Here is a 26,531-nt window from a genome sequence, read left to right on the forward strand (position 1 = left end):
GGAAAGGTTAAGGAGAACATCAGCCTCCGGAGAAAGAGAAGCAAAGGTGATTGCATAGCTGCCAGCTGGAAGCTGACTCCTGTCATCGGGCGTACTCGCCCCCATTGCGCATCGCCGGTGCCTACCTCACCCAGTTCCAAGGCGGGGGCCGAGCGGAGGCAGGGGTGGGGTCACCAGGAGAAAAGGAAGTGGGCAGAAAAGCCCGTAGGGAAGAGAGGGCTGGAAGGAGGCCCCGGCCCCAGCCTTACTACGTTTCCCAGAATTCAATGAGGCCACGAAGACAGGCTCCATGGGCGCGGACGGAAGACCGGCCGCATGGGATTTGTAGGCAGGATCCGCGCCCCGCCCGAAGGACGATTCTAGCGGGGAGGTGTGCAGGGATTGGCTGAGGAGCGCTCAAGTCCCGCCTACATGATGACGTCAGGCGGCGGTCTTGCTACTTAAGGCGTCGAGGCCTCGCCTGCCCCGCCTTAGCTCCCGCGCTAGAGAGAAACATGTATCGTTTCCGATCACAGCTCTTCACGGGGATTTCTGCTGCCGCCACCGCCCACTCTTACCCCCGCCGTTTCTCGCCTCTGTTGTTAGCCGAAGACTCGCCTCTCAGCCGCCCGCCGCACAGACGCACGAGTAAAAAGTGCAGCTCCATCGGCTGATCTTCGCTAAGCTCCGACTCTAGGCGGCACCGGGCGTCCCACGATGCCGAAGAACAAGAAGCGGAACACTCCCCACCGCGGTGGCAGTGCTGGCGGCGGCTCAGGAGCAGCTGCAGCGACGGCGGCGACAGCAGGTAAGGGGTATCCCCGCCGCCGGCATCCCGGTTGCCGGCCAGGCTGGCAAGTCTCCCATGCTTGGGCACGGTGGGAGTTGTAGTTCTTTCTCTGCTCTACACGTTTGCGTTTCCAGGGTGCGTGGTTTGGCTACTGAACTACAATTCCCAGCGTGCCCTGGGCGCCGCTCCTCGCGCGATTTAATCTGGCTTGCGAACCGGACTCTTGGGCACCGGCTGTGGGGGCGGGGAGGAATGGGTCCATGGGCCTGAGAGTGTGTGGGAACAGGGGCTGACCGGGAGCTGGGCGGGAAAGGAACTATTCTCAGAGTTCCTTTCTCTGCGGCGCTCTCTCCCTATCTTTCCCTGACCACGGGTGGGGAAGAACAGGGAGTTGGGTCCATGCCGTCACTGGTCGCCTTTGAGCGCCCGGCTCCAGTATGGAGCTCCTGGGATGCCAAACGTCCGGCGGGTTTGGACGAGCTCTTGCGTCACGCGGCCTGGGCCTTGCGCGGTGGGCCCAGGGTGACGCAGAGGCGTCGGGGAAGTTTTCCGTCCCGCCTGTCCACCTGGCCAGGCGGAGGCCTCGGAGGCGGGGGGACCACTTTCTCCCCCCTAGGCTGTGCTCCTGCCCCTAACTGGCACCTACAGAAGCCCCGAACCTCTAGCACCTCTGCGATCACCCGAGGCGACCTCCTGCTCACGGGGGAAAGAAACGCGTTCCCCTTTGTGCTGCATTCTATATGTTCTCTGCAGTGAGCCCCAGAGAGCCAGGGTGTTGGGGAGCTTAGGTTGCAGTTGGCTAAAAGTTGAGGTTATTGTGCCCTCGCTACGAAGTCGAAGTTTTTCCTGGGTGGGATGGGTAGGTGCTTAACCGAATTTATGGTTTTCTACTTATCATATGGTTAAGAAAAAGGATTCCAATTGGAATTGGAAGGCCCTTCTAGGAGAGACCCCAGTAAACTCAAATCGAGTATTAACTAACCTGGTAATATTTTATTTAGAAATTTAAACAGGAGTTAAATATTGGAGTATTCTCTGACGTTATCGCACTGGAACTACTAGCTGTTAGGTATTTTTGAACACGGTTGTCACTGTCACGGCTGCCACTCAGAACGATATGCCTTTGTTCACAAGAAAAGTAAATATGCGGGTTGTGTTGTTAAAGGTTATTGGAAACTGGCATTTAGAAAGCTCAAAAACTCGTGATCATGTATTAAACATTTAATACTTGACCATAGGGAGGGATTCTTAAAACAGCAATCTTTTCCATTTTTTTAGGTGCCTCTTCATTTTGAATGCTCTCCATGTTGATGAAATTCATTTTTTATCAAGATGTAAAATATGTAATTAGTTTATTGTGGCCTCTGGTTGCTCTATGTGAATTGAGGATACTTTTTTTTTTTTTTTTTTTTTAAAGGGAAAGGGAGTTTGTGTCGCGTAGACTGGAGTGCAGTGTGGTGTGATCATAGCTCACTGCAACCTTTTAACTCCTGGTTTCAAGCAATTCTCCCACCTCAGCCTTCTGTAGCTAGGACTATGGGCATGTGACACCATTCCTGGCTATTTTTTACATTTTTTGTAGAGACAAGGTCTGTGTTGGCCAGGCTGGTCACAAGTCCCTCGTCCCCAGGGATCCTCCTGCCTCAGCCTCCCACGATGCTGGGACAGTGCCTGGTCTGAGGATATTTCTTACCACTGTGTTTCAGCTTTTCCTCATCTGAATCAAACATTTTAATTCTTTCTAGAAGATACTTATTTTATTCTTTTACCCTTTTGTTGATGAAATGGAAAAGTTTGAAAGCTAAAGTTTGAAAGTTGTAATGATATTAGTAATGGCCTAGATCAGGCACAAACCTTTATTCCCGTCTAAAGTTTCTGGGCAAGCCTCCTTCCCTCTTTGTGCTTACAGTACCTCTGGTGCCACTCTGGTGGCTGTGCGGGGATTGCCTTTTAAATTTTGCCTCAGGGCTCATTTGTGACCTTTCATCAACTTTATTGCTGCTACCTTTTCACTATTTTAGTAGAAAAGATCCATTTCACCACTGAATTTTATCATATGTAAACAAATAGAAAATAATTCTTTGATTAATTTATAACACAATACATGCTTTGAATATCTTTGGAAGTATGTGCTAGAACTTGTTAACTGTGGCTGCCTCTCAGAGGTGGAACTGGGGAAAGGGATGGGGGTGAGATTTACTTTTTGAAACTTTAACTTGGTCCCATGTGAATGTTTTATGTGTTTAATAAACAATTAATAAATAATAGTTGAGTAGAAGAGATGGAAAATTACACAAACTTTTGCTTACTTACAAGCCACTTACCTAATTGTTATTTTTAAATGACATCTAGAAGAAATGGGATTCAAATGAGGTCTCCACTATATAACCAAATTGTCATTATTACTTTAATGACTTAAACTATTTTTTATGTTAGTGGAGAGTTTTAGGAAGGTAATAAAATTGACTTCTTTTATACAGGTATGTCATAGCACTTAATTTAAAGAGAATGTTTTCAAGAAAGAACAAAACCTTGTTAGTAAGCCCTCTAGAAATAATTACTTTATATACCTAGAGTGCCGTCTCTTTCACGGTACTTAGGCTCACAACGTGGGTGAGTTTGACCTAGATATCAGACATTCATACAGGGTTTTTTTTCTTAATATATATATGTGTGTATTTTTTTTCTTTCCCTCGAATCTTAGAAATCATTAATACTGATGAGTTAAGGGACCAGACTAAGAGTTGCATAGGAGGAATACTCTCAGAAATAGGCTATGAAAAAGAAAATCTGTGAATTGACTTGTGAATAAATGTTAATAAAATTAATCAGATGACACTCATCTGTTGCCATGACTTCAGTCATAAACACGAGGAAGATAGATCCAGAAATAGAGTATGATGTCATAGGTCTTTGTTTATTCCTGTCCTAAGCACTCTAAGAAATTTTGAGATTTTGGCTTCATTACTTAATCTTTATGCTTTACTACTTTGGCACCAAGCAAGCAAATCTGAAGGCCACTTGCTTGCTGTGTTAATTTAAAAATCTGCTAAATTCTCTGTTTTGATTTTAAAAAAAGACAACTCCTTTAAAAAAAAAATCCAGCCCAACAGTAACAGGCTTAAATTTGGAGCATTAAAAAAAAAACAAAACCCTTAGGGTGGTGACGTTTGAACATAGGAACTTTGATTTTACTGAGAGGGAATTAGGTTCAGAGGTTAGTCAGGTGACTCACTGTCACTTTTAGGGCAGCATTTGGGACTTAACTCAGTGCTGATTGTAGTGCATGACTTGGCAGGCCTTTTATTTAATGCAAAATCCCTAAGCGACTGTGTATTTATTCCTGAAGTTAATGAAGTTGAAAGGAAGATTCTAGTTTTTAAAAAGATTTTATTTTTTTTTGTAACAGCATTGGTACTTTTTTTTTTTTTTTTTTTTTTTTTTGAGACAGAGTTTCACTCTTGTCGCCCAGACAGGGAGTGCAATGGTGCTATCTTGGCTCACTGCAATCTGTGCCGCCTGGATTCAAGCAATTCTCCTGCCTCAGCCTCCCAAGTAGCTGGGATTACAGGCGCCTGCCACCAGGCCCAGCTAATTTTGTATTTTTAGTAGAGACTGGGTTTTGCCGCGTTGGCCAGGCTGGTCTCGAACTCCTGACCTCAGGTGATCTGCCAGCCTAAGCCTCCCAAAGTGCTGGGATTATATGTGTGAGCCACCTCGCCCCGCCAGCATTGGTACTTTTAAACTCTTGCACGTTGTATAGAACCTTTCCCTTAAAGGTAGTTTATCTGATAGGCTTTTATACTATATCAAATACCAAAACTTCTATTTTAAACCTTTTTTTCTTCTCTCACTTTAAGTTGTCTTTAAAACTACCCTGTCTTAACTCCTTAATTCCCCTTAACATAAGACATGTGTAACCTAAAAACCTATTCACCAGTTCGTGTTTGCTAAGCCCAGCCATTCTCATTGGAAAATGTATTTGTCTTACTCTTATGATTATCTATGATACAACACTCTATTTCTGGATCTGTTTTCATTGTCTTCATGATTTGAAATCATGGTCTGGAAATAATTTTTTCATCTTCATATCAGTTTTTTTTGAGACAAGGTCTTGGCCTGTTGCCCAGGCTGGAGTGCAGTGGCACCATCTCGGCTCACTGCAGCGTCTTACCCCCGCCGGGCTCAAGCGATTCTTCTGCCTCAGCCTCCCGAGATGCTGGGACTATAGGCGTGCACCACCACGCCGGGCTAATTTTTGTATTCTTAGTAGAGACGGGCTTTCACCATATTGGCCAGGCAGGTCTCAAATTCCCAACCTCAGGTGTTCCACCTTCCTAGGCCTCCCAAAGTGCTAGGATTGCAGGCGGGAGCCACTGCCCACCTTCCTATCAGTTTTGGTGTCATAAAAAATGAGTGCCTCAGCTGGGGGCGCAGTGACTCACACCTGTAATCTCAGCACTTTGGGAGGCCGAGGTGGGTGGATCACGTGGGTGGTTCACGAGGTCAGGAGTTCGAGACTAGCCTGACCAACATGGTGAAACCCTGTCTCTACTAAAAATACACAAAAAATTTGCCAGGCGTGGTGGTGTGCGCCTGTAATCCCAGCTACTTAGGAGGCTGGGGCAGGAGAATTGCCTGAACCTGGGAGGTGGAGGTTGCAGTGAACCAAGATCGTGCCACTGCACTCCAGCCTGGGCGACAGGGACAGGAAGAAAAAAAGAATGCCTCTTATTAGAGGACTGATGTGTATAGTTGATATATCATTGGTGCTTTGAAATAATGTATTAGGTGAACTGACTTAGTTTAAGAATATTTAAATATATTCACTTGTGATAAAATTATCTCTTTTTATATGAGTCTGTGGTTTTATTACTGGATTTCTCTTAAGTAAACTTAAAAATTCCAAAGTTAAATATTTAGATATATGCCAATAAAATAACTTACTTCTTTCCTCTTTTACCTAATAGGTGGCCAGCATCGAAATGTTCAACCTTTTAGTGATGAAGATGCATCAATTGAAACAATGAGCCATTGCAGTGGTTATAGTGATCCTTCCAGTTTTGCTGAAGATGGTATGAGTTTTAAATTTAAATTTGCGACTTTAGATAAAATGTTTCAGGTGGAGGAATTCTTGTAGCTAAGGTATACTATTGTTCCCTGTCTTTTTTTCTTTTACATTATAATGGCTGGTTTATATTATTTCTTAGGACCAGAAGTCCTTGATGAGGAAGGAACTCAAGAAGACCTAGAGTACAAGTTGAAAGGATTAATTGACCTAACCCTGGATAAGAGGTAGGCAACACTGGAAACTCCATTCTGTGTGATTCTACGCTTGATCTTAGTCAAAAGCTAAGAGAAGTGATTATTCTGTGTGATTCTAATCAGCTACCTTACATATATATAATTTGTACAGCTCTCAGATAATAGCAATCTATTTTTCCAGAAGGTTAATTTGTTTACTTTGGATCATGTTTCTTGTTCCATTGGACTTTAATGTGTGTGGTAACATGCCATTAGAATTTAGATTGAGTCAGATTAGTAATTGTTCTAGCATAACAGCACATACATAACTGTATTTGATTATAATATAAATGAATTTGTTGAATTAAAAGTTAATCTTCAACTAGAAATGATAATGAAACCTTGCTTTAAGCTGCTTGTCTGCTAATGTTGTTATGATATGAAAAAAATGTCAAAGCTAGATTGTTTTTCTTCATTATAGCTTCAGAACTGACCTTAATAGAATTAAAAAGCCCTGAAGATGCAGTTCTAGACATTTATAGTTTTTTAAAAAGTGTAAATTTACTTAAATATGTAATATAGGAAAACAATACATTGAAACTATACTGATACATTGAAACGATAAAATATTATGTAGGCATTTAAAGTTGTGGCTATCAAACTAAGAAAAATGCCATGATATAAAGCGGCCTTAAGTGTTTTGTGTAATAAGGTGAGTCATAGATGGAAATTAAATTATATTATTGACAAATGGTTAGAGCTTGATGAGAATTAGATTTAAAAAATCTATACATAGATAAAGTTTAGAAGGAAATAAGATTTTAAAAAGTTACTTATTGTATACTCCAACTGGATCTTCTTTCTCTTACATTGGGTGTTAAATAGTGCGAAGACAAGGCAAGCAGCTCTTGAAGGTATTAAAAATGCACTGGCTTCAAAAATGCTGTATGAATTTATTCTGGAAAGAAGAATGACTTTAACTGATAGCATTGAACGCTGCCTGAAAAAAGGTAATGCCCTTATTTTTGAGTCACAGACATAGAACTAATAAGGAGTGTGTTAGCTTCTTTTCGGTAACATTCAGTAATAGCACTGGAACACTGGTCCACTCTTAAAATTTTCTAATAGTCAAGGAGTACACCATCTTGTTATAGTTCAAAATGAGACTTGTTAGAACTTTTTGTTTTACGTAAAAAAAAAAAAAAAAGCTTGAAACTAAGAAGGATTGGCGTAGATTGTCATCATCCTTTTTTGTATCAGTAGAGGTGACAGTCATTCTCTTGTTTTACCAGAAAAGCTTGAAAGTGTATGTCAGACATCTAGCTCATTTTCCCTTGCACTTATATAAAACATTGATTATACCTGTAAATTACATCATTTTCAGGATATCCCTTGGAATACTTGAATTCTAGAACTTTGTAATAGAAATTCTGGAATTCAAATTGTTACAGCGATAGAACTTTTAAGACCAAAGAGAGATCTTAAAGATAATGTTGTCAGACCTTAAAGTCCAGTGTTACCAGACTTATCAGATTTAGGAACCACCAAATTTAAAAAGACTTGTGACCAGGCATGGTGGTTCACATCTGCAATTCTGGCACTTTGGGAGATGGAGGTGGGAGGGTCGCCGGAAGCCAGGAGTTGGAGACCACCTGGGCAACAAAGCAATACTTGGTTTCTATTATAACAAACAAAACAAAACAAGATTTGGTGTCTGCCAACTTAGCCAAGTAAGAACATTATGAAAATAATTATCTTCCACTATCATTGTTTTATTAGCAAAATATTCTAGCACCAAAAATGTAGAAATGCACTTTTAAAAAATTGAATTAACTAAGCTTTATATTCTTATTTTTCTCATTTTACCTGAGAGTAAAAAATTTTGTTGTAAGTGAAACCTTTGATCAAATTCACCTCTCCCATTGAATAGAATAAAGAAAGGCCTAGGAAAACTGAGATGGATCTAAGCTTATATATCTTGTTATTGGTATAGTTGATAGCAGACCCAACTTTTTAAAGATAACACAATGGCTCTATTAAAGGTGTTTTACATTCAAACTGTATGCTATAATGGTTGTTGGACTAGATGACCTTTAAAAATTCCATTTTAGCTTGCATATTTTTTACGTTTTTAATTTATCAGGTAATAGTTTAAGTTTAGTATTTGCCCCACACCTCACCTGTGGTATATACAGTTCTCAAGAGTTAATTTATATTTACCTTTATATAAATGTATTTTTTGCACCACTGCATTCCAGCTTGGGTGATAGTGAGACCCTGTCTCAAAAAAAAAAAAAGTTAATAAATGTATTTTTAATGGTCTTAAAGAATTATTTTTAATCCCATATTTATTTAAAAAAATGTTGGTGGAGAAACCCTGAAGGTTTACCTGATGGACTGTGTACATCTGAAATGCTTAGGAGATTAATTCAAGGGCAATTTGAGCACTGTTTATATGAGTACATTAAGGAGTTTGAAGACAGAAATTGGCTTGAAACACATTTAGTTGAACTGTTAAAATACTCCCTTAAGATAGATATTAATCTCCATTTTACAGATGAGGAACTCTAGAGAATAAGAGTAATTAATCGATGATCATTTGGCTACCTAGTAGAATCTAGGATTTGACTGAGGTCTGTCTGTCTTTATAGTTTGAGCTCTTTAGCCTAAGTGTGTAACTTGCATCAAAGCCTGGAGCATGGGATTTCAAAAATGGTAAATGCTATTTTGTCATTGATCAAATTTGGGAAATTACTGTCTTAGTGAGTCTACTGAAAAGACTATTGTGATTGCATCTTGGCTGCTTTTATAGGTAAGAGTGATGAGCAACGCGCAGCTGCAGCATTAGCATCTGTTCTTTGTATTCAGCTGGGCCCTGGCATTGAAAGTGAAGAGATTTTGAAAACTCTTGGACCAATCCTAAAGAAAATCATTTGTGATGGGTCGGCTAGTATCCAGGCTAGGCAAACTGTAAGTATAAGATATTTACATTTATAGATCTGTCTATTCATGATACCCAGACATGGTGCGCCTGTAGTACCATACCAGCTACTCAGGAGGCTGAGGCAAGAGAGAGGATCTTGTAAGTCCAGGAGTTTGAGGCAGCAGTGAGCTATGATCATGCCACTGAACTGTAGCCTAGGAGACAAAGCCAGACACTGTATCTTAAAAAAAAATAATAATTAATTCTATATTTATGGATTTGGGTAGACATAGGAAACTCTGAAATTCTGACTTGCGAAATAGTCTTCCAATTTTGGGGTTTGAGAAAGCTTTCATTCTCTAATTGTTGGATGTTTACCTCTTGTAACACTTGACTTTAGATTTTGGGTTTTGGGGGTTTTATGTTTTGTTTTTGGTGTGGCAGTAAGTGATACAAATGATCATATGGACATGTTTTACTTTGTCCACATGACCACATCTGATGTGGTCTTAGTGGATTTGGAAAAATAACATGTGATCCTAAACTTTTTTTAAACAAGTGAATCAGTTTAAGCGTGAAACATTGTAATACTTTTAATATTGATTATCCGAATCAGTTTCCTTATTAGTGTTACTTAAGTGACATTAATCTTTGTCTAAGTAGCTTGGTAAAAATGTATTTCTTCTTCTTATCATCACCACCCAATGCAAATTGGCTGGAACCCCAGGCCTCCATTGCAGCTTCACCCACCTCTAGGTTCTCTCCATATGGCAGCCAGGGTAGCTAGGTGACAGACTCAGACAAAGCATGTCAGTTTTGCATCTAGTTCCTTGGCTTACCAGGCATATGGAAGCTGGGAATAGTCTAGTTGTTTGCCCTGGAGGCAAAGAAATTGGAGTTTGGCAACTTCATAGTAATCTCCGTTTCCTCCAGTAGTTAGTAATACTGAAATACTTAATTAGCTTTTGCTACTTAACTTTTTCTTTTCTCCTTTTTGGGGAATATATGCAACTTTTAAATCATGTGGAACTATGGGTATAATTTCGTACTAGAATGACAGAAGACACTCTGCTGGGTAGATTTTTGGAGCAGTCACTTAATTTTGATTGTATGTGAGTTTTTTGTTCATTTAAAGGCATTTTCTTTTTCATACTTCCGAGTTGCTGTGAATTTTTAAAAAACCTTAGTCTCCCTGTTTAGCAGATGGAATCCATATTAAATTGAGGCAGTCCTAGGGTTTTTTTTTTTTTTTTTGACAGAGTCTCACTCTCCTACCCAGGTTGGAGTGCAGTAGCACAATCATGGCTCACTGCAGCCTCCACCTGCTGGGCTCAGGTTATCCTCCTGCCTCAGCCTCCTGAGCAGCTGGGACTATAGGCGTGTGGCACCTTGTCTGGCTCACTTTTAATTTTTTGTAGAGATGGGTCTTGCTGTATTGCCCAGGTTGGCCTTGAGCTCCTGGGCTCGAGTGATCCTCCTGCCTTGGTCTCTCAAAAGTGTTGAGATTATAGGTGTGAGCCACCGCACCCAGCCAGTTCTAGTTTTTAATTGGCTGTTTTTCTTAGAGTCATCAAAAGGAACCATGTAGCCTTGCTTCTGCTGCTTACTTAGCAGAAGGGATTATGGATTGAAAATTTCCTTTAATGCTTCGGCTACTTTTAAATTTTAACAGTGTTCAGTTTTCACCAGGATGATATAATGAAAATAAAATAGTGACACCAAGCAGATTAATATCACAGATATCCTCATAGTACCGGAACAGAACTGACTAAAACCTGGGCCTGATGCCAGTAGTGACTTTAAAGACTTAAAGCTTTAATAATACTTAGAACAATATGAGGGAATTTTAGTAACAAAATGTAGAATAATAAAATCTCAGATAACAAATTCTGTTTTTATACGGATTAATTTGTTAAAACAAATTTTCTGAGAATTGAAGGCTTCTGTTTATGTTGCAGGTAGATGGCTTGTGTAAGTGTTGTGTTCTAAGTGTTTTATTCGATAAGCTTTACCTTTCTAATCATATAGTGTACTCACTTTTGTTTAGCCCTTCCCCTCTGCAAACAAAAGGCAATTATGTGATTCCCAGCCTCTTTTCAGCATAATCCAGAATAAGTGAAATTTGAATTAATGGGATTAATTAATTAGGTGGGAAGTTTGAAGACAGTTATTTACGTTTTATGAAATTTCTGCTCCTGTGTGCTTATTTCTTGGAAGCTGATTTCTTTTAGAAGTTTTCATAGTAGAGTCTTCATAAGAACAAAAGAATATAGATAGTTTTAACAGCTAAAAAACCGGTGGAATTGTAATGTGTTTTAAAGGCTTTTTAATAGAGAGGGCAGGCTTCTTTATCTCATATGTCTAAGCTTTCTATCTTTGAATTACAGTTGAAGTTTGAAATGATCCAGTAAGCACCTGTAAAGCATACAGAAAGGAAACGAGGGGATAGTTCACCCTTTCAGAATGCTTTACTGACATAGACTCATAAAAATAATTCGATAATTTAAATCATAGATTATGGAGCTGCAATTGTTTTAGAAATTATGTAATTCTTCTGCATGCTTTTGATTTTATGGATCAATAAAAGAAGACCGAAGAAGAACAGAATCACTTTGTTAAAGTCATGCTGTGAGTTTGGTAGCAGAGCTTGAACTAAAATGCACTTCCTTTGATCTTAGTTCAGTATTCTTTCTCTCCTCACCTCTTTTATATACAGTGCTTGGGACCTAATATATCATGTTGCTGAGAACATTTTCACATTGAATTATAAAAGCAGGAAGATGTAGAATTAATAAGAAATAAAATCATTAATGTCTATATATATATATATTTTTTTAGTGTGCAACTTGCTTTGGTGTTTGCTGTTTTATTGCCACAGATGACATTACTGTAAGTAAAAAACCTTTGATTCTATTATCTGTGATTATTTCTAATTTATCTGTGGTTATTTCTAATTTAAGGTGGTTATCTTACTTCATATTATTATGCATTAGGAACTATACTCAACTCTGGAATGTTTTGAAAATATCTTCACTAAGTCCTATCTCAAAGAGAAAGACACTACTGTTATTTGCAGCACCCCTAATACAGTGCTTCATATCAGCTCGCTTCTTGCATGGACACTACTGCTGACCATATGCCCAATCAATGAAGTGAAGAAAAAGCTTGAGATGTATGTATTTTTAGTTTCATGTTTTATAAAAGCAACATTTAGTGGACATAATTGGTTGTATTCACATAGTAATGACTAACTGTTTTTTAGGCATTTCCATAAACTTCCAAGCCTCCTCTCTTGTGATGATGTAAACATGAGAATAGCTGCTGGTGAATCTTTGGCACTTCTGTTTGAATTGGCCAGAGGAATAGAGAGTGTAAGTATCTAACTGGCAGAGGAGAAAGCTTGTGTCACAAGGCCCATTGTTCCATCATTACCTTGCAGTTGAGAATTGGACAATAACTTTGGAACATGGCCAGCTTGAGAACTCAGTGATTTATTTCCCTGCTTCTTGGCAGTGGTGGTATAATACTTTAGAGAGCGGAAACCAGTAGGGGTTGGTAGAGCAATGTTTGACTGTGGTTTGTTATACTTAATTTTTGCTGTCTGTAGAACTGCAGTTTAGGGATGCTCATGGAGAGAGTTTTTTCTAGTGTAAACTGTATGAAACTGCTTGGATTTCTCAGATACCCGATATATCAAGCTAATGAAGGCACGTGATACTTCATAATTAATATCAAACAAATGAATAAAATATTAAGTCATCATAGGTTTGGGATGAGATGGGTTCAGTAACTTCTCTAAGCCAAAGATGGAAATAAACACTGCTCATTAGACGGGACATGTGCTTTGCAGTTACCCATTCACTTGTTCACTCACGGATGTTAGTTACCATGGGTTGGCTCTCGATGGGATTTGAGTTTGTGATAGTTTGATCAGCCGACCCAGTTTGCTTTGTACTTGTTTTTGGTTTAGTGCTTACCATCTTATGTTCCAGGAAATCCTTTAATTTGGGCAAACTGGGTCATTTGGTAGCCCTAGTTTGTTATCTCTATTTTAAGGATTGCTAAGATAAAGGAATGCCTCAAATCTTACCATTGGAAGGGAGAATTTATTCTTTTTTCTTTTTTTCTTTTTTTTTTTTGAGACGGAGTCTCGCTCTGTCACCCAGGCTGGAGTGCAGTGGCCGGATCTCAGCTCACTGCAAGCTCCGCCTCCCGGGTTCACGCCATTCTCTGGCCTCAGCCTCCCGAGTAGCTGGGACTACAGGCTCCCGCCACCTCGCCCGGCTAGTTTTTTGTATTTCTTAATAGAGACGGGGTTTCACCGTGTTAGCCAGGATGGTCTCGATCTCCTGACCTCGTGATCCGCCCGTCTCGGCCTCCCAAAGTACTGGGATTACAGGCTTGAGCCACCGCGCCCGGCCAATTTATTCTTAAGATATGTGATTCAGATACTGTGGTGATATTTAGAAATGAGGAGCAGGTTTGACTGCCTTCACACTGAATCTGTGAAGGATCCAATAAGAAAACTAAACATATGGGAAATGGGTAACTAAATAGTAGATATTATTGCCAACCTTGAATTACTTACTAGCTGCTTTTTAATTTAAGGAGAAAGAGTATATTTTCAGAATGAAACTTTTCTGCATTTAAAGAAGTTATTTAACAGTGAACAGTCCCAAACAGGATTAATACAGTTCTGCCGTGTATAGTCATTCACATTCCATTCTAGGCCTGTATGAAGAACGTTTACAGTCTTAAAATTTTTGTGTGTGAAGTGACTTTCTCCTCCCCTACACTCCTTTTGTTTGAGGGATTACAGTAGGTAGGAATGGAAAGTAAGTTAATGTTGTCAGTAGCTAATAATTCTCCTTATGTGAGAAATTGGACTCAAATTTAGCAATTAATTTAATTTTACTGAGCTAGTTAATACCTTCTTAACCTCAAGGCATGGAAACCAGATGTCCCAATTTTTACACTTACGTTCCTCTACTGGCCAGAAATGGCAGTTTCTTTTCGTTTTTTTCCTTGGAAATGCATTTTTAAAATGAAGTCATAATGCAGTTTTAATTATACGTGTTGAATTTAAGTTTGTATAAACATTGTATGTATAGACACATACATATATATATACACACACACATATTTTTTCTCTAACTTAATAAATTACACAAGATAACCAGGAGAACTCATCCAGACATACTTCATTTGACTTGAATTTTTGTCCAAGGGCAAAAATGAACTGGGTTACAAAATAGAACCTAGTGTTTTTATTTGCCTTTTTTTTTTTTTTTTTTTTTAAATAAGCTTTTTATATGTGGGTGCTGGTTGGGGGATAGTTATAGGGTGTTCAAAAATGAAATCTAGGGTGTTAGTGAAAAACATGGACAGATTTGAAATAGGGTTCATACAGCAAATGAGTTTTGAATTATTCAAGTCCTTTTGCTGACTTACTTTCTGATGTTATTAACTTTGAAATCTAGTGATGTGATGAATTCTGCCTGAGAGACTTAGAAAAAAACTTTCGAAGAGCTAACTTTTAGGTTGGATTTTAATGAATGAGTTAGTTAAATAAAAATAATAAACTGTTCAAAGTTGAAATTAGTAATTATTACTCCTTTGTGAGAGTTCTAGGTTAATGGATGTTTGCCATATAACCAATTAGATAATAGTAGACTCTGGAGCTGTTCTGCCTACCTTCAGATCTCTTTCTCTCTTACTAGTTGGGTAATATTGGGCAACTTCTCTATGCCTCAGTGTCCTTATCATTAAATGGAGAAATTATTAGTCACAACCACATAGAGTTGTTGAGAACACATGATAGGTACAGTGTAAGTGGTAGCTGTTACTTGGAATGTTGGTTGAATTGAGTATTGCGTTTGGCAGTAGTTTGCTAGTGGCCTTTTAGGAACTCTAGAGTAACTTAATATAAGAGAGACATTATTTGGTGGGCAGAATTAAGATCTTGGGAGCCATTGCTGGTGCAATCCCAACTTGGGAAAATTTAACAAAATCTAGTTAGACCTTTTCCAAGTCTCACCCATTCCATTCCCCAGCTGAGCGGACAGGGGAAGTGCTATATCATAGAGAGAAAAAAAGATAATAAAAGACCAAATATACTCCTGGGAAGTAAAATCTGAAATCACCTAGATTTTATACTTTGGAAGCAGCAACTTAGCATTCTTCTTGTTTTTTTCCCTTGTTTGTATAATAACTGACCCTGTGTAAAAATATCTCCATACCTTGACAAAGATATTCTGCCTTGGTGAGTAGGAATTGAAATAAATAAGTCTTTTTAAAGACAGGGTCTCTCTGTGTTGTCCAGGCCGGAGTGCAGTGGCAGGATCATACCTCACTGCAGCCTCAGACTTCTGGCCTCAAGCAATCCTCCCTCCTCCTTCCAAAGTGTTTGGATTATAGATATAGAGCCACGGTCTGGCCTCAAGTTTTATTTTAATATTAGGCTTTTGTATGATTTTTATTTCTTAATACTTAGCTATCCAAGACCCAGCTTATTTTGTTTATAATGAGTGTTCCAGTGACTTCTGTATAGAAATAATAGTTTGGGGAATGGTTAGTTTTTGTGACCTTAAGCATCTCACCCTGTCTGCCTAAACTTTTCCAGAAATTTTCTTTGGTTTCATTTCATCCTAATTCCATTCAGCTTTTGAAACCATTTAATTGGTAACTTATTTTGCTTTGAAATAATTATCTTCAGCTGACCAGTTTGTTGTATTTATATTGTGTTAGATTCAAACAGGCTATTTATAACAGTAAGATCTATAACGTAATGGATGTTTATCTCCTGTGTTTTCTAATAGTTCCTTATGATAAACCTATGAGATGTGGGTGGTGATAACTGTTACATAAGAGGAGCCTGAGACAGATTGCTAATGTAGTTCTGTCAGGTTGTGTAGATCTACGCGGCGGATGCTTGTGATTCAAACCTAGATGTTCGGACTGCAAAACCTGTGTCTTACGTATAATATTAAACTGCCTCATATAGTTGTGATTGCTACACAAATTTTTAAAAAAATGTGAGTTCTATGTGCCTCCAAATCTAGAATATTGATGTAATAGTTAATGCTTCAGAATTTATTGGGGAATTTATTTTTATGTCTTTTTAATGCTTACAACCATTGTTGGAGAGGGTGGATATTATCTTTTTTTCAGATGATAAGATAGATTTATAATTTATAAAACTTGGTGTGGAGAGTAGTAGATTTGAGATTCTAATCTAGGATTTTTGACCCTGTTGTGTAGTAATGACTGCTATTTTCTTTTTATTATTGATAAGAGTATATTAAGATAATTTATTTATTTCTCTGGGAGCTCATTTTTTATTTGCCCCAGAGTGGTACAGCTCTATTATATAATTATCCTAAACTCCAATTAATAGGCCTTTGAAAGCTGTTTATGGCCTGTTCTTAGTTACATGTTACATTTTATTTCCTTCCTTCCTTTTTTTTTCTTTTTAATGCCCAAGTACTCTCTAGAGCCTTTTTTCTAAAATACTTAGCATTTAATTTTTCAAGTTTTAATAGGATGTTGAACTTGGTGATTCACAAACTAAACTTGATTGGGTTTTATCCATTGCTAAGATTATATTACGGTGGAGTTTTTCAGCCGCAGCATGCACTATTGATATTTTGGGCTGGATTATATTTTGTTGTTGTAGGGTTGGGGGCTGTCTTGTGCATTGAAAGATATTTTGCAGCATCCTTGGCCTCTCCCCACTAGGTGCCGATAGCACCCCCCTCTCCTAGTTGTGACAACCAAAAATGTCTCAGACGTAGTCAAATGTCCAGTGGGAAGTAAGAACATCCCCAGTTGATAATCACTGGCAGTGATTCTCACTTCTTAGAACAAATTAAAATAATGTATAGAATTTTCTTAAATTTTGATTTATTCTATACAAATTAAAAAACCCTTTACATATACAGCTATACACACATATATATATTTAGAATACTGTAAAAGAACAAGTAGCCAATAAAATGAGTAGGAGACTGCTAGTCCCTGAAATGTACTTGTTTTTTATAAATAAAATTATTCCCATCTTTTTATGATGCAAGTTGATTCTTTGGAATTTAAACACAGTTTGGTCTATTTTAATACCTACTTTGCATCTTATTAGTGAGTATTGTCTCTAACTTAGATACAGGAGGTAGATTGGAACATTAGAGGAAAACATTTGTTGGAATAGTTAAGAATATGTAATTGGAAATACGACAAGAAGATATTTATGTACTTAAAAGCTAGAATATCTGTCACATTAATTTCGAGCTTATTTTTCACCAGTGTAATAATCCTTTTCATTTTAGACATTAAAAGAAACCAAGAAGGTCCAGAAGAGCTGTTATTTTAATTGAATAAGTTAAATGATTCTTAACCTCTAATGCAATAAATGTTAAACATGTATGAATAAACTAGGACTGGAGATTGCCCATCTCCTGGGTTCTTAGTAAGAAGTATCTGTTCTAGTTTTGATCAGCTAAATAAGTTTGACTCATTTTTTAGATTTTAGTGTGGTTGTAAAATGGAGTTAGGGAATAAAAACACCACAAATAAAAGAGACTTCTTAAATGCATAGCCACGTTAACTATGACAAGGAAGCCCGTAATCTGCTTAAGGTCACAGCAAATTTCAATACATTTTGCAGCTGTGCCCCAGAAAGGGATTAAAACTTGTTCTTGCCTTAAATAATTTAATCACCTGAATTATGTGCTTTATTGCTTATTTGAAGTATGGCAGTAAATTAGAAAGTAGGTGCTTTAAAAGCACTACTAGTAGCTTTATGCCTTTGGGATAAGAATAATTGGAATTCTGTGAATGTTTGGTTTGGAGATTGGGAAGCCAAGGGTGGAAGCTATATTGGTATATCTGTCTCTCACTGAATTTCGAAATCCCAGTAATGTCTCATATATGGTTGGAACACAAGAAGTATTTGTTGGATGCATGAACTTGGAAGGGAAATGTTAATTGTTTTGCTGCAGTACATCATCTCGTAGTCAGCATTTCTGGGTTCGATTATTTCATGAAAATATGTGTTTATGTGTGCCTAGTCTCTAAACACCATGAAGATTTACATTGCCCTATGCAACTGGGTATTTTCCAAAGGTAGACTGTTCTTTGTTAGCTCTATATGAGGTCAGAAAAGAAAAACAATAAAGGAAACAAAATTGCTTTTCTTGACCAGGACTTTTTTTATGAAGACATGGAGTCCTTGACGCAAGTGCTTAGGGCCTTGGCAACAGATGGAAATAAACATCGGGCCAAAGTGGACAAGAGAAAACAGCGGTCAGTTTTCAGAGATGTCCTGAGGGCAGTGGAGGTAGGCTTCTTAAATGCTGTAATAGCTTCTCGTTTTGAATTGGATTGTGTCAGGCTACTAAACTTGACAATTGGGCCATTTTGTTGATTGAATTTCACCTTTGAAAATAATATCTCATTTTACAGCCTAGCAGGTGTTTAACAATATAAGTGAAGACTTTTGTTTTTTTCAAAGGAAAATTAATGCTGATGTATAAAGATACTTTATTTCAGTTTTTTTTTCTTTTAAATCAAAAGACTCATAGTGATAGAAATGTATTTGACCTTGGTGTATTTGTCATTTAAACAGTGGTGCTTAGCATATACATTCTTAGTGTACAGTGTTTTTTGTGAATTTAGTAAGTTATTGCCTACCCCTTAGACTCCAACCCAGCTTCATTGTCTTTTACTTGTTTATTTATTTATTTATTTGAGATGGAGTCTTGCTCTGTTGCCCAGGCTAGAGTGCAGTGGCACGATCTCGGCTCACTGCAACCTCCACCTCCCGGGTTCAAGTAATTCTTTGCCTCAGCCTTCTGAGTAGCTGGGATTACAGGTGCCCACCACCACACCCGACTAATTTTTTGTATTTTTAGTAGACACGGGGTTTCACCATTTTGGCCAGGCTGGTCTTGAACTCCTGACCTCGTGATCCACCCGCTTCAGCCTTCCTAAGTGCTGGGATTACAGGTGTGAGCCACCGTGCCAGAGCTCTTCATGATCTTTCTAGGAAAGCTGGAGGCTAAAAACTGAAATAACAAAACCCAGCATTTTAACAAGGCCACTTAAAATCATTATCTGATGCTTGAATTTCTTCTATAATTCTCAAACCTGTTTCAATCTATGTGGCAAATAAATTGGTTTAGAATGCATGGCTAAAATGAACTATAGGACAAAAGATAGTCTCACTGGAGAAAACTGAAAACTTTAATAATTGTTTTTGGTAACCCAGGTAAATATTTTTTGGATTTAAAGGGTGTGTTTCTTAAGATTATTGCTATCTGATAATAGCAGTTATTTTAAGAATATCTTCAAAATGTCATTCAACTTGATGTGTGTATGAAAATTTAAAATGAGAATTTAAACTGGAGATAGTGAGACCCCACACCAGATCCAGTTTTAATATGTTCCAGGGAATTCTTATATGTATCCTACTTTCTTAATTTTAATCTATTTTTAAAAAAGTAAAATCTAGGATACAAATTAGATCCTTTGGCATTTAAATACTTTGGTTAATGCTGACTTATCACATTATAGTAGTATTTTGTATTTACTCTGGATATTATAGTCTAAAAAACAACCTAACTAGAGCAAGTATCCATATTAAGAATTAAAATTAGTCTTATAATTAGTGTGGCAGTATCTCTAAAGTAAGCCATTTTCTTTAAGTAACTATAAACTATTCCTGTATTTAGATTTGTTTTTGAGATACTATAGTCTTCAAAAATATGATGACATGTCCTAGATTTTCTGGATGGACCTGATTTCAAGTTTTCTGCCCTGATGCGTCACCTTTGAGTAGTAGATTGTAAGGGTCTCTACTGGCCGTCAGACTGGGCCAGCCATAGCACTCAGTACTGATTATTCAGAGGAAGACACAAGTGACATTTCAGCCTACACCAGTATTAACAGCCCGTTGTTGCGTATTCCTCAGACACTATTAAATGGAAGCCATTCCTATGCCATAGTGATCTACCTGCCCACCTTCTTTTCTTCATCTCAGGATCTCCCTTGTCCCTCCAGCCTCTGCTTCAATGCACCTGCCTGAGAAAGTCCTGTCCTCAGGACCTTGCTAAGGGTTGTTTCTCTTTTTCTTTTCACTGAAACCTAACTTTTTCTGGAGTACCCAGCTTCTCAGATGGGTCTTTTGAATGAAGGTTGCTCAACTGCCACAAAGGAGATGTAAACATCTTAGGTGTCGTAGTGGCTGCCACACCATTTCTTTTCATTTAAAACCTTTCTTGAGGCTCATGCATTCCTCAAATCAGTGAGCACTTAATATTTTAGGTGTTTTGCCATAGTTTTCTTACTTCATTTCATTATACCTCTTAAGCAATAGAATCGTCTCCTTTTAAAGGAGAAATGGGGACCAAAGGAATAGAGAATAGTTAAGTAGCAGAGCTGAAATTTGAACCCACTGTTCTGTGCTCTTTGAGCATGGCCCAATCCTGTATACAGATAGGTCAAGTGAGAGAGTAACCAGTTTCACTTAGGTCTGTCGATTAGGTCCTTGGTGACCTTTATAAGAGCAGCTTCAGTGGACTGATGAGGGAAAAGCCAGATTGAAGTGGATTGAAAAGTGAGGAGTGATTAAGTGAAGATGGTATGCCTTGACTATTTTAAAAACCTTGGCTGTAATGGGAAGGGGAAGAGAGTTGATAGTTGGAATGTAGTGGCGGATTGTGGGAAGGTTTGTTGTTTTGTTTTGTTCTAGACAATAGAGACAATTTATGGAGAAGGAACCAGTGGAGAAAGGAGCATCTGAAAATGTAGTCTGTTTCTTAGTATCCATGAGGCATTGGTGCCAGGATCCCCCTCAGATACCAAAATTTGAGTATTCAAGTCCCTGATATAAAATGGCATAGTATTTGCATATAACCTATGCACGTATACTTTAAATCATCTGTAGATTACTTATACTTAATACAATGTAGGTGCTATGTAAATAGTTGTTATACTTTATTGTTTAGGGAATAGTGAAAAGAAAGAATAGTCTGTACGTGTTCAGTGTAGTTGCAATTTTTTTCTGAATATTTTCAATCCATGGTTGGCTGAATCCATGATGCAGAACCAACCAGATATGGAAGATTGACTATATATGTAAAAGATTGGGATTAACCTTGAATTGTGGAGGGACAGAAGTCTATCTGTTACCACCGGGAGAGACGATAATAGGTAAGGATGCTGATGACTTTATAGAGGGTTGGTGGGAAATAGTTCTTTCCTGGTGCCTTAATGTTTTCTGAAATAAACAAGGTTAAAATAAGATAACTCTGCTGTTATTTATTTTTGAGCTGCTGTTACGCACCAGATGGTCACTGTGTTTGCCTCACATGCGTGTCCTCTTTTACACCTGTAATAACCCTCATGCAGTGTAGGTAAAGATGGCCCCATTTTACGGGCAAAGGAACAGACTCAACAAGGTTAAGTTACTTGATGAAATCACAAGCCCGCAAATTTGCCTGTCTGTGTTGTCTAGAGTTGACGGTCTTTTCTATTACATTATATACTTTGTCTGCTGAGTGAGAAGGGGCTGAGGTAGATGTCTGGAAGGCAGGTGGAGTGGTTTTGTCCTTCAAGTTCCGTCTCCTTTCTCCTCTCCCTGTGGCAGTCAGCTTCTTCCTTCTTGGTTGCTCTGACATATTCATGATTTACCGAAGAATTAAGTAACCAGTTTTCTTCTTAACAAGTTCTACCACTATTCCAGCTGACTTTTCTTTATCCATCTAACTTTTATTTCCGTGTCATTTGGGCTGCACTCCCGTGGTTATACCTTTGAAATGGTCTTCTGACAGAATTGTTCCATTACTAAATCTTAGATTCTAGTGTTACCTCTTATTTTCTTATAAACCTAGCCTGAAACCTCTTGGAGCCCTCTGGTTGCTGGACCTTTCCTTTTTGCTTGGTCAGTTAACCCTATTTACCCTCACTTTCTTCCCTGGATCCCTGCTGCTCATTTCACCACCCCCTGTTTGTGGTGCCATTGTGTTTTCCTGACTGTTTGCAACTTTCTTCCCTCTCCCATCCTAGGCCATTAAAAACACCTGACCTTTTCTTAAGTTTGTTGAGACATGTTGAAATTTAAAGATGTTCTCAACAATGTGGTTTTGTGCCTTAATAGTTATTGAAACTCAGTTGAGCCTTCAAGTTTATCAAAACTAGACCAATTCTGTACCCTTACATACAGGATAGCAATAGTTTGTCTACATCTCAGGTATGACAGTATCAGTTTAAGCCATATTGTTAATTTATCTCAGCATGTATATGACTGTTTAGAAATTGTGTTTACATAAGATCCCTTTGGGCCATTTTAGTGCCTTGTGGTAATTTTGGTTCTTCCATTGGTTAGGAACGGGATTTTCCAACAGAAACCATTAAATTTGGTCCTGAACGCATGTATATTGATTGCTGGGTAAAAAAACACACCTATGACACCTTTAAGGAGGTTCTTGGATCAGGGATGCAGTACCACTTACAGGTAAGTATCATCCTTTCTACATATTTGCTTTTAAAGTAGGGAGCAGTCTTGAATGTAGCTTTTAAAGTAGGGAGCAGTCTTGAATGTAGCTTTTAAAGTAGGGAGCAGTCTTGAATGTAGCTTTTAAAGTAGGGAGCAGTCTTGAATGTAGCTCACTTAATGGGCTTTTGAAATGAATTAGGTATCCAGAGTGCTTCCACGTGTTAGAAAACAGTAAACTTATTTTTGAAAGTAGACTTGAATAAATCTGAAGCTGTTCCTTTTTTTTTTCTCTTTGTATTGTTGAAGTTGGGTGGACTGTTACCGATGTCAGTATGAAAGCAAATAGCTTGACATAGCTTTCTCAGATTCAAGGCATTGAAAACAATTTGCTCTCATATTGAGAAACAGAAAATAAGTGATCTAAGTTTATATCTGTAGGTTCCACATAACTTCTGTTAATCAGTCACTCTATCTGGTGAAAAAGAGCTATAATGTTTAATACTGAGCTGTACCACCTTTTTCTTTCACATAAGTCAAATGAATTCCTTCGAAATGTATTTGAACTTGGACCCCCAGTGATGCTTGATGCTGCAACACTTAAAACGATGAAAATTTCTCGTTTTGAAAGGGTAGGTTTTGTTTTTATTTTTAATAAAACTAAATGCGCCAAAACTTTGATTCTGTCTGGTTTCACCAAGTTAGCTGTGTCTACCTATACTTGGGAGTTTCAGTTTTTCATGATGTTTCATATAGAACAGCTGTACTAAAGATATAGAAAGCATGTAGAGTGGGGGGGCATATATATATACACACACACACACACGCGTATATATATATATACACACACATAATACACTTGGATATGTACACACACACACATATATATGTCAGCCTGGGTGACAGGAGTGAGACCTTGTCTCAAAAGGAAAATGGAGAAAATAATATTGCAGCTTATTTGCCCGTGAGGTATATTTCTTTCATTTTATGAAACATATTTTGACAACACATTAAAATGTAATATGTACGTATATATTTTACATATAATCCTATCTTAATATAGGAATGATGTTCATATTTTGTTTCTTTTTATTCTATGGAGTTTTTATGTTTAAGAATAAGGATTTACATAGTCCTTTTGTATCAGATAATAGCCTACTAAGTGAAGTACCAGACTCATTTTACAAATGAGGAAACTTAAGAGGGTTTGTAGCATTACATAGTAATTAGTATGTTGTTTTTTTGTTTTGTTTTGTTTTTTTGAGACAGAATCTTGCTTTGTCGTAATCTCAGCTCACTGCAACCTCTGCCTCCTATGTTCAAGCGATTCTCCTGCCTCAGCCTCCTGAATAGCTGGGATTACAGGTGTGCACTACCACACCCAGCTAATTTTTGTATTTTTAGTAGAGATGGGATTTTGCCATGTTGGCCAGGCTAGTCTCGAACTCCTGACCTCAGGTGATCCACCCACCTTGGCCTCCCAAAGTGCTGGGATTACAGGCATGAGCCACCATGACGAGCCTACATTTCAGAAATCCTTAATTTATGTATATTATTTTGTGTTGAGATGAAATTCACGTAACAGACTATTTTAAAGTATACAGTTCAGTGGTACTTACTACATTCATGATGTTGTGCAACTCTAGTTCCAAAACATTATCACCTCAAAAGAAAACCCTCTCTTCATTAGCAGTCGTTTCCCTTCTGCTACCCGCCGCCACTGGCAACCACTAATCTGCTCTCTGTCTCTGTGGATTTACTTTTTCTGGAGATTTCATATAAATGGAATTGTATAGCATGCAACCTTTTGTGTCTGACTTTTTTCATTTATCATAATGCTTTGGAAGTTCATGTTGTAGCATGAATCAGAGAGCTTTATTCTTTTTTGTGGCAGAATAATATTCCATTGTATGGATATATATCACATTTTGTTTATCCATTGTAACAGTTGATGGACATTTGGGCTGTTTGCATCTTTTGGCCATTGTGAATAGTGTTGCTCTGAACATTCACATACAAAATTTTTTTTTGAAAGGCTCTTTGCAATTTTGGGAGGTATTACCTAGGAGTAGAATTGTGCTGGGTCAGATGATAGTTTTACATTTAACTTTCTCAGAAACCACCAAACTCTTTTCCATAGCTGCTGCACCAGTTTACATTCCCATCAGCAGTGTAGAAAGGTTCCAGTTTCTCCATATCCTCACTAATAATTATTTTAATTATAGCCATTCTGGTGGGTATGAAGTGTTTAATTACATTTTATAGAACATAGTTGTTTCTTGTATGGCATTTTAAGTTTTGTAAGAAACATTAATATTTTTACATACTTTTCTCTTTTGAATAATTTTTTTTGAAGAAATCCCCTGCATAATGTATTGCCAGATTACCTTCCAAAGTTACTCTAATATTGGAGACAATATTTAAATTGTCTCTAGCAATGAATGAAGGCATGTAGTTGTTACACAAAGATTTGACACCTTCAAGTTTTATAATTTAAAAAATTTAATTGGTATTAAAATGGCACCTCATCACTTTTTTCCTTGTTGTTTTAATTGACAGCCAAGTAGGACTGTTTTCCACATTAGTCATGATTTGTCTTGGATCATGGATGAAACTAAATGTTGATGTCCTTTTTTCACTGTTGTTTTTTGAAATTGTCTTACTTTCTTGGTGTTTTGCAAGTTGATTAGTGCTTTTCTGAATATGGAATAGCCATTAACTCTTTTTTTTTTGAGACGGACTCTAGTTCTGTCGCCCAGGCTGGAGTGCAGTGGTGTGATCTCGGCTCACTGCCACCTTTGCCTCCCGGGTTCAAACGATTCTCCTGCCTCAGTTTCCCGAGTAGCTGGGACTACAGGCATGTGCCACCACGCCTGGCTAATTTGTTGTATTTTTAGTAGAAACGGGGATTCACCATGTTAGCCAGGATGGTCTTGATCTCCTGACCTCGTGATCCACCCACCTTGGCCTCCCAGAGTGGTGGGATTACAGGTGTGAGCCACCTCACCTGGCCCCCATTAACTCTTTGTTTTTCTCCTTCATTCTTTGTGTGTATTTTATAAACATTTAAAGGTTTATAGGTTCAAATTAGTTCATTTCTTTTCTTTGTGACTTTTACCCTTTTTCAGTTTTATAAGAGTATCTTAAGTCTTACTGATGCATGTTTTTCCTTTTCTTCATTTCAGCATTTATATAACTCTGCAGCCTTCAAAGCTCGAACCAAAGCTAGAAGCAAATGTCGAGATAAGAGAGCAGATGTTGGAGAATTCTTCTAGATTTTCAGAACTTGAAGACTATTTTCTAATTTCTATTTTTTTTCTATTTCAATGTATTTAAACTCTAGAGACGGTTTTTATCTTGGATTAACTTAGATAACTTTTATAGTAGGAGTTATATTGCTTATAATTTAATGTACAGTATTGAAACTGGTGAGTTCTGATTATTAAATATTCTCTGTAAATCAGTAAACATGTATAAAGTGTTTGTAATGTCATAATTGGTCATAATTTATTTACGAAGACAGCAAAAAACTTTGATTTCATGATGGGGAAAACTATTAGCCAAAGTTTAATTTCTTACACTGTGGTTGTCAAAAATACTGATTTGCTATAATGATATATACATACAAGATATTTAACTTAATATCTTAGACAAGAGTTCTGGATACAATTTTGGGATCTAGTTCCCTGGAAAAGCTGCTGTATTTTTAATTTTTAATGGAATGTAGCTTTTAAAATCCTGTTACTGGCATCAACAAAAGGAATTATGCCATGAGACCTTACAGTTGTACTTAAAAGCCATTCAGTTCAGCTATTGGGAGTTCACGATGAATTAGCATATGCCAGAAAGGTTGCTAACCTTAACATCTGAGAGCAGTAACACTGATTTTATCTGCTGTATGAGACTTTGTGCATTTCACTTTGAAATAAAGATTTTTTTCACACCGAAAGTGCGTCTCTTCTAATAGAAGAAACATTATTTATGGCTTTGAGGTACAGAGTCCAAAATGACTAGGCCAGGTGGGCAGGGAGACAAAACTTTATGTATATATTTGCAAACATTAAAGTAGATGAAAAGAATGTAACAATACATAATTGGGATTAAGGTTT

The 26,531-nt window shown here is 37.9% G+C and overlaps 1 protein-coding gene across 1 annotated transcript; it reads left to right on the forward strand.

The window, feature by feature from the left end:
• Positions 1 to 477: 477 nt before the first annotated feature.
• On the forward strand, positions 478 to 26,375 carry IFRD1 (interferon related developmental regulator 1). Its single transcript, NM_001261783.1, is given in 12 exon segments — positions 478 to 787; positions 5,740 to 5,844; positions 5,980 to 6,064; positions 6,899 to 7,023; positions 8,826 to 8,983; positions 11,775 to 11,825; positions 11,930 to 12,108; positions 12,199 to 12,307; positions 18,133 to 18,267; positions 22,315 to 22,443; positions 22,959 to 23,054; positions 25,608 to 26,375. Coding segments are annotated over 12 exon segments (1,353 nt in total). The 5' UTR covers positions 478 to 696; the 3' UTR covers positions 25,698 to 26,375.
• The last annotated feature ends 156 nt before the right edge of the window (positions 26,376 to 26,531 follow it).

The sequence above is a fragment of the Macaca mulatta genome, chromosome 3, assembly GCF_049350105.2.
Source record: "Macaca mulatta isolate MMU2019108-1 chromosome 3, T2T-MMU8v2.0, whole genome shotgun sequence".
NCBI classification, from domain to species: domain Eukaryota; kingdom Metazoa; phylum Chordata; class Mammalia; order Primates; family Cercopithecidae; genus Macaca; species Macaca mulatta.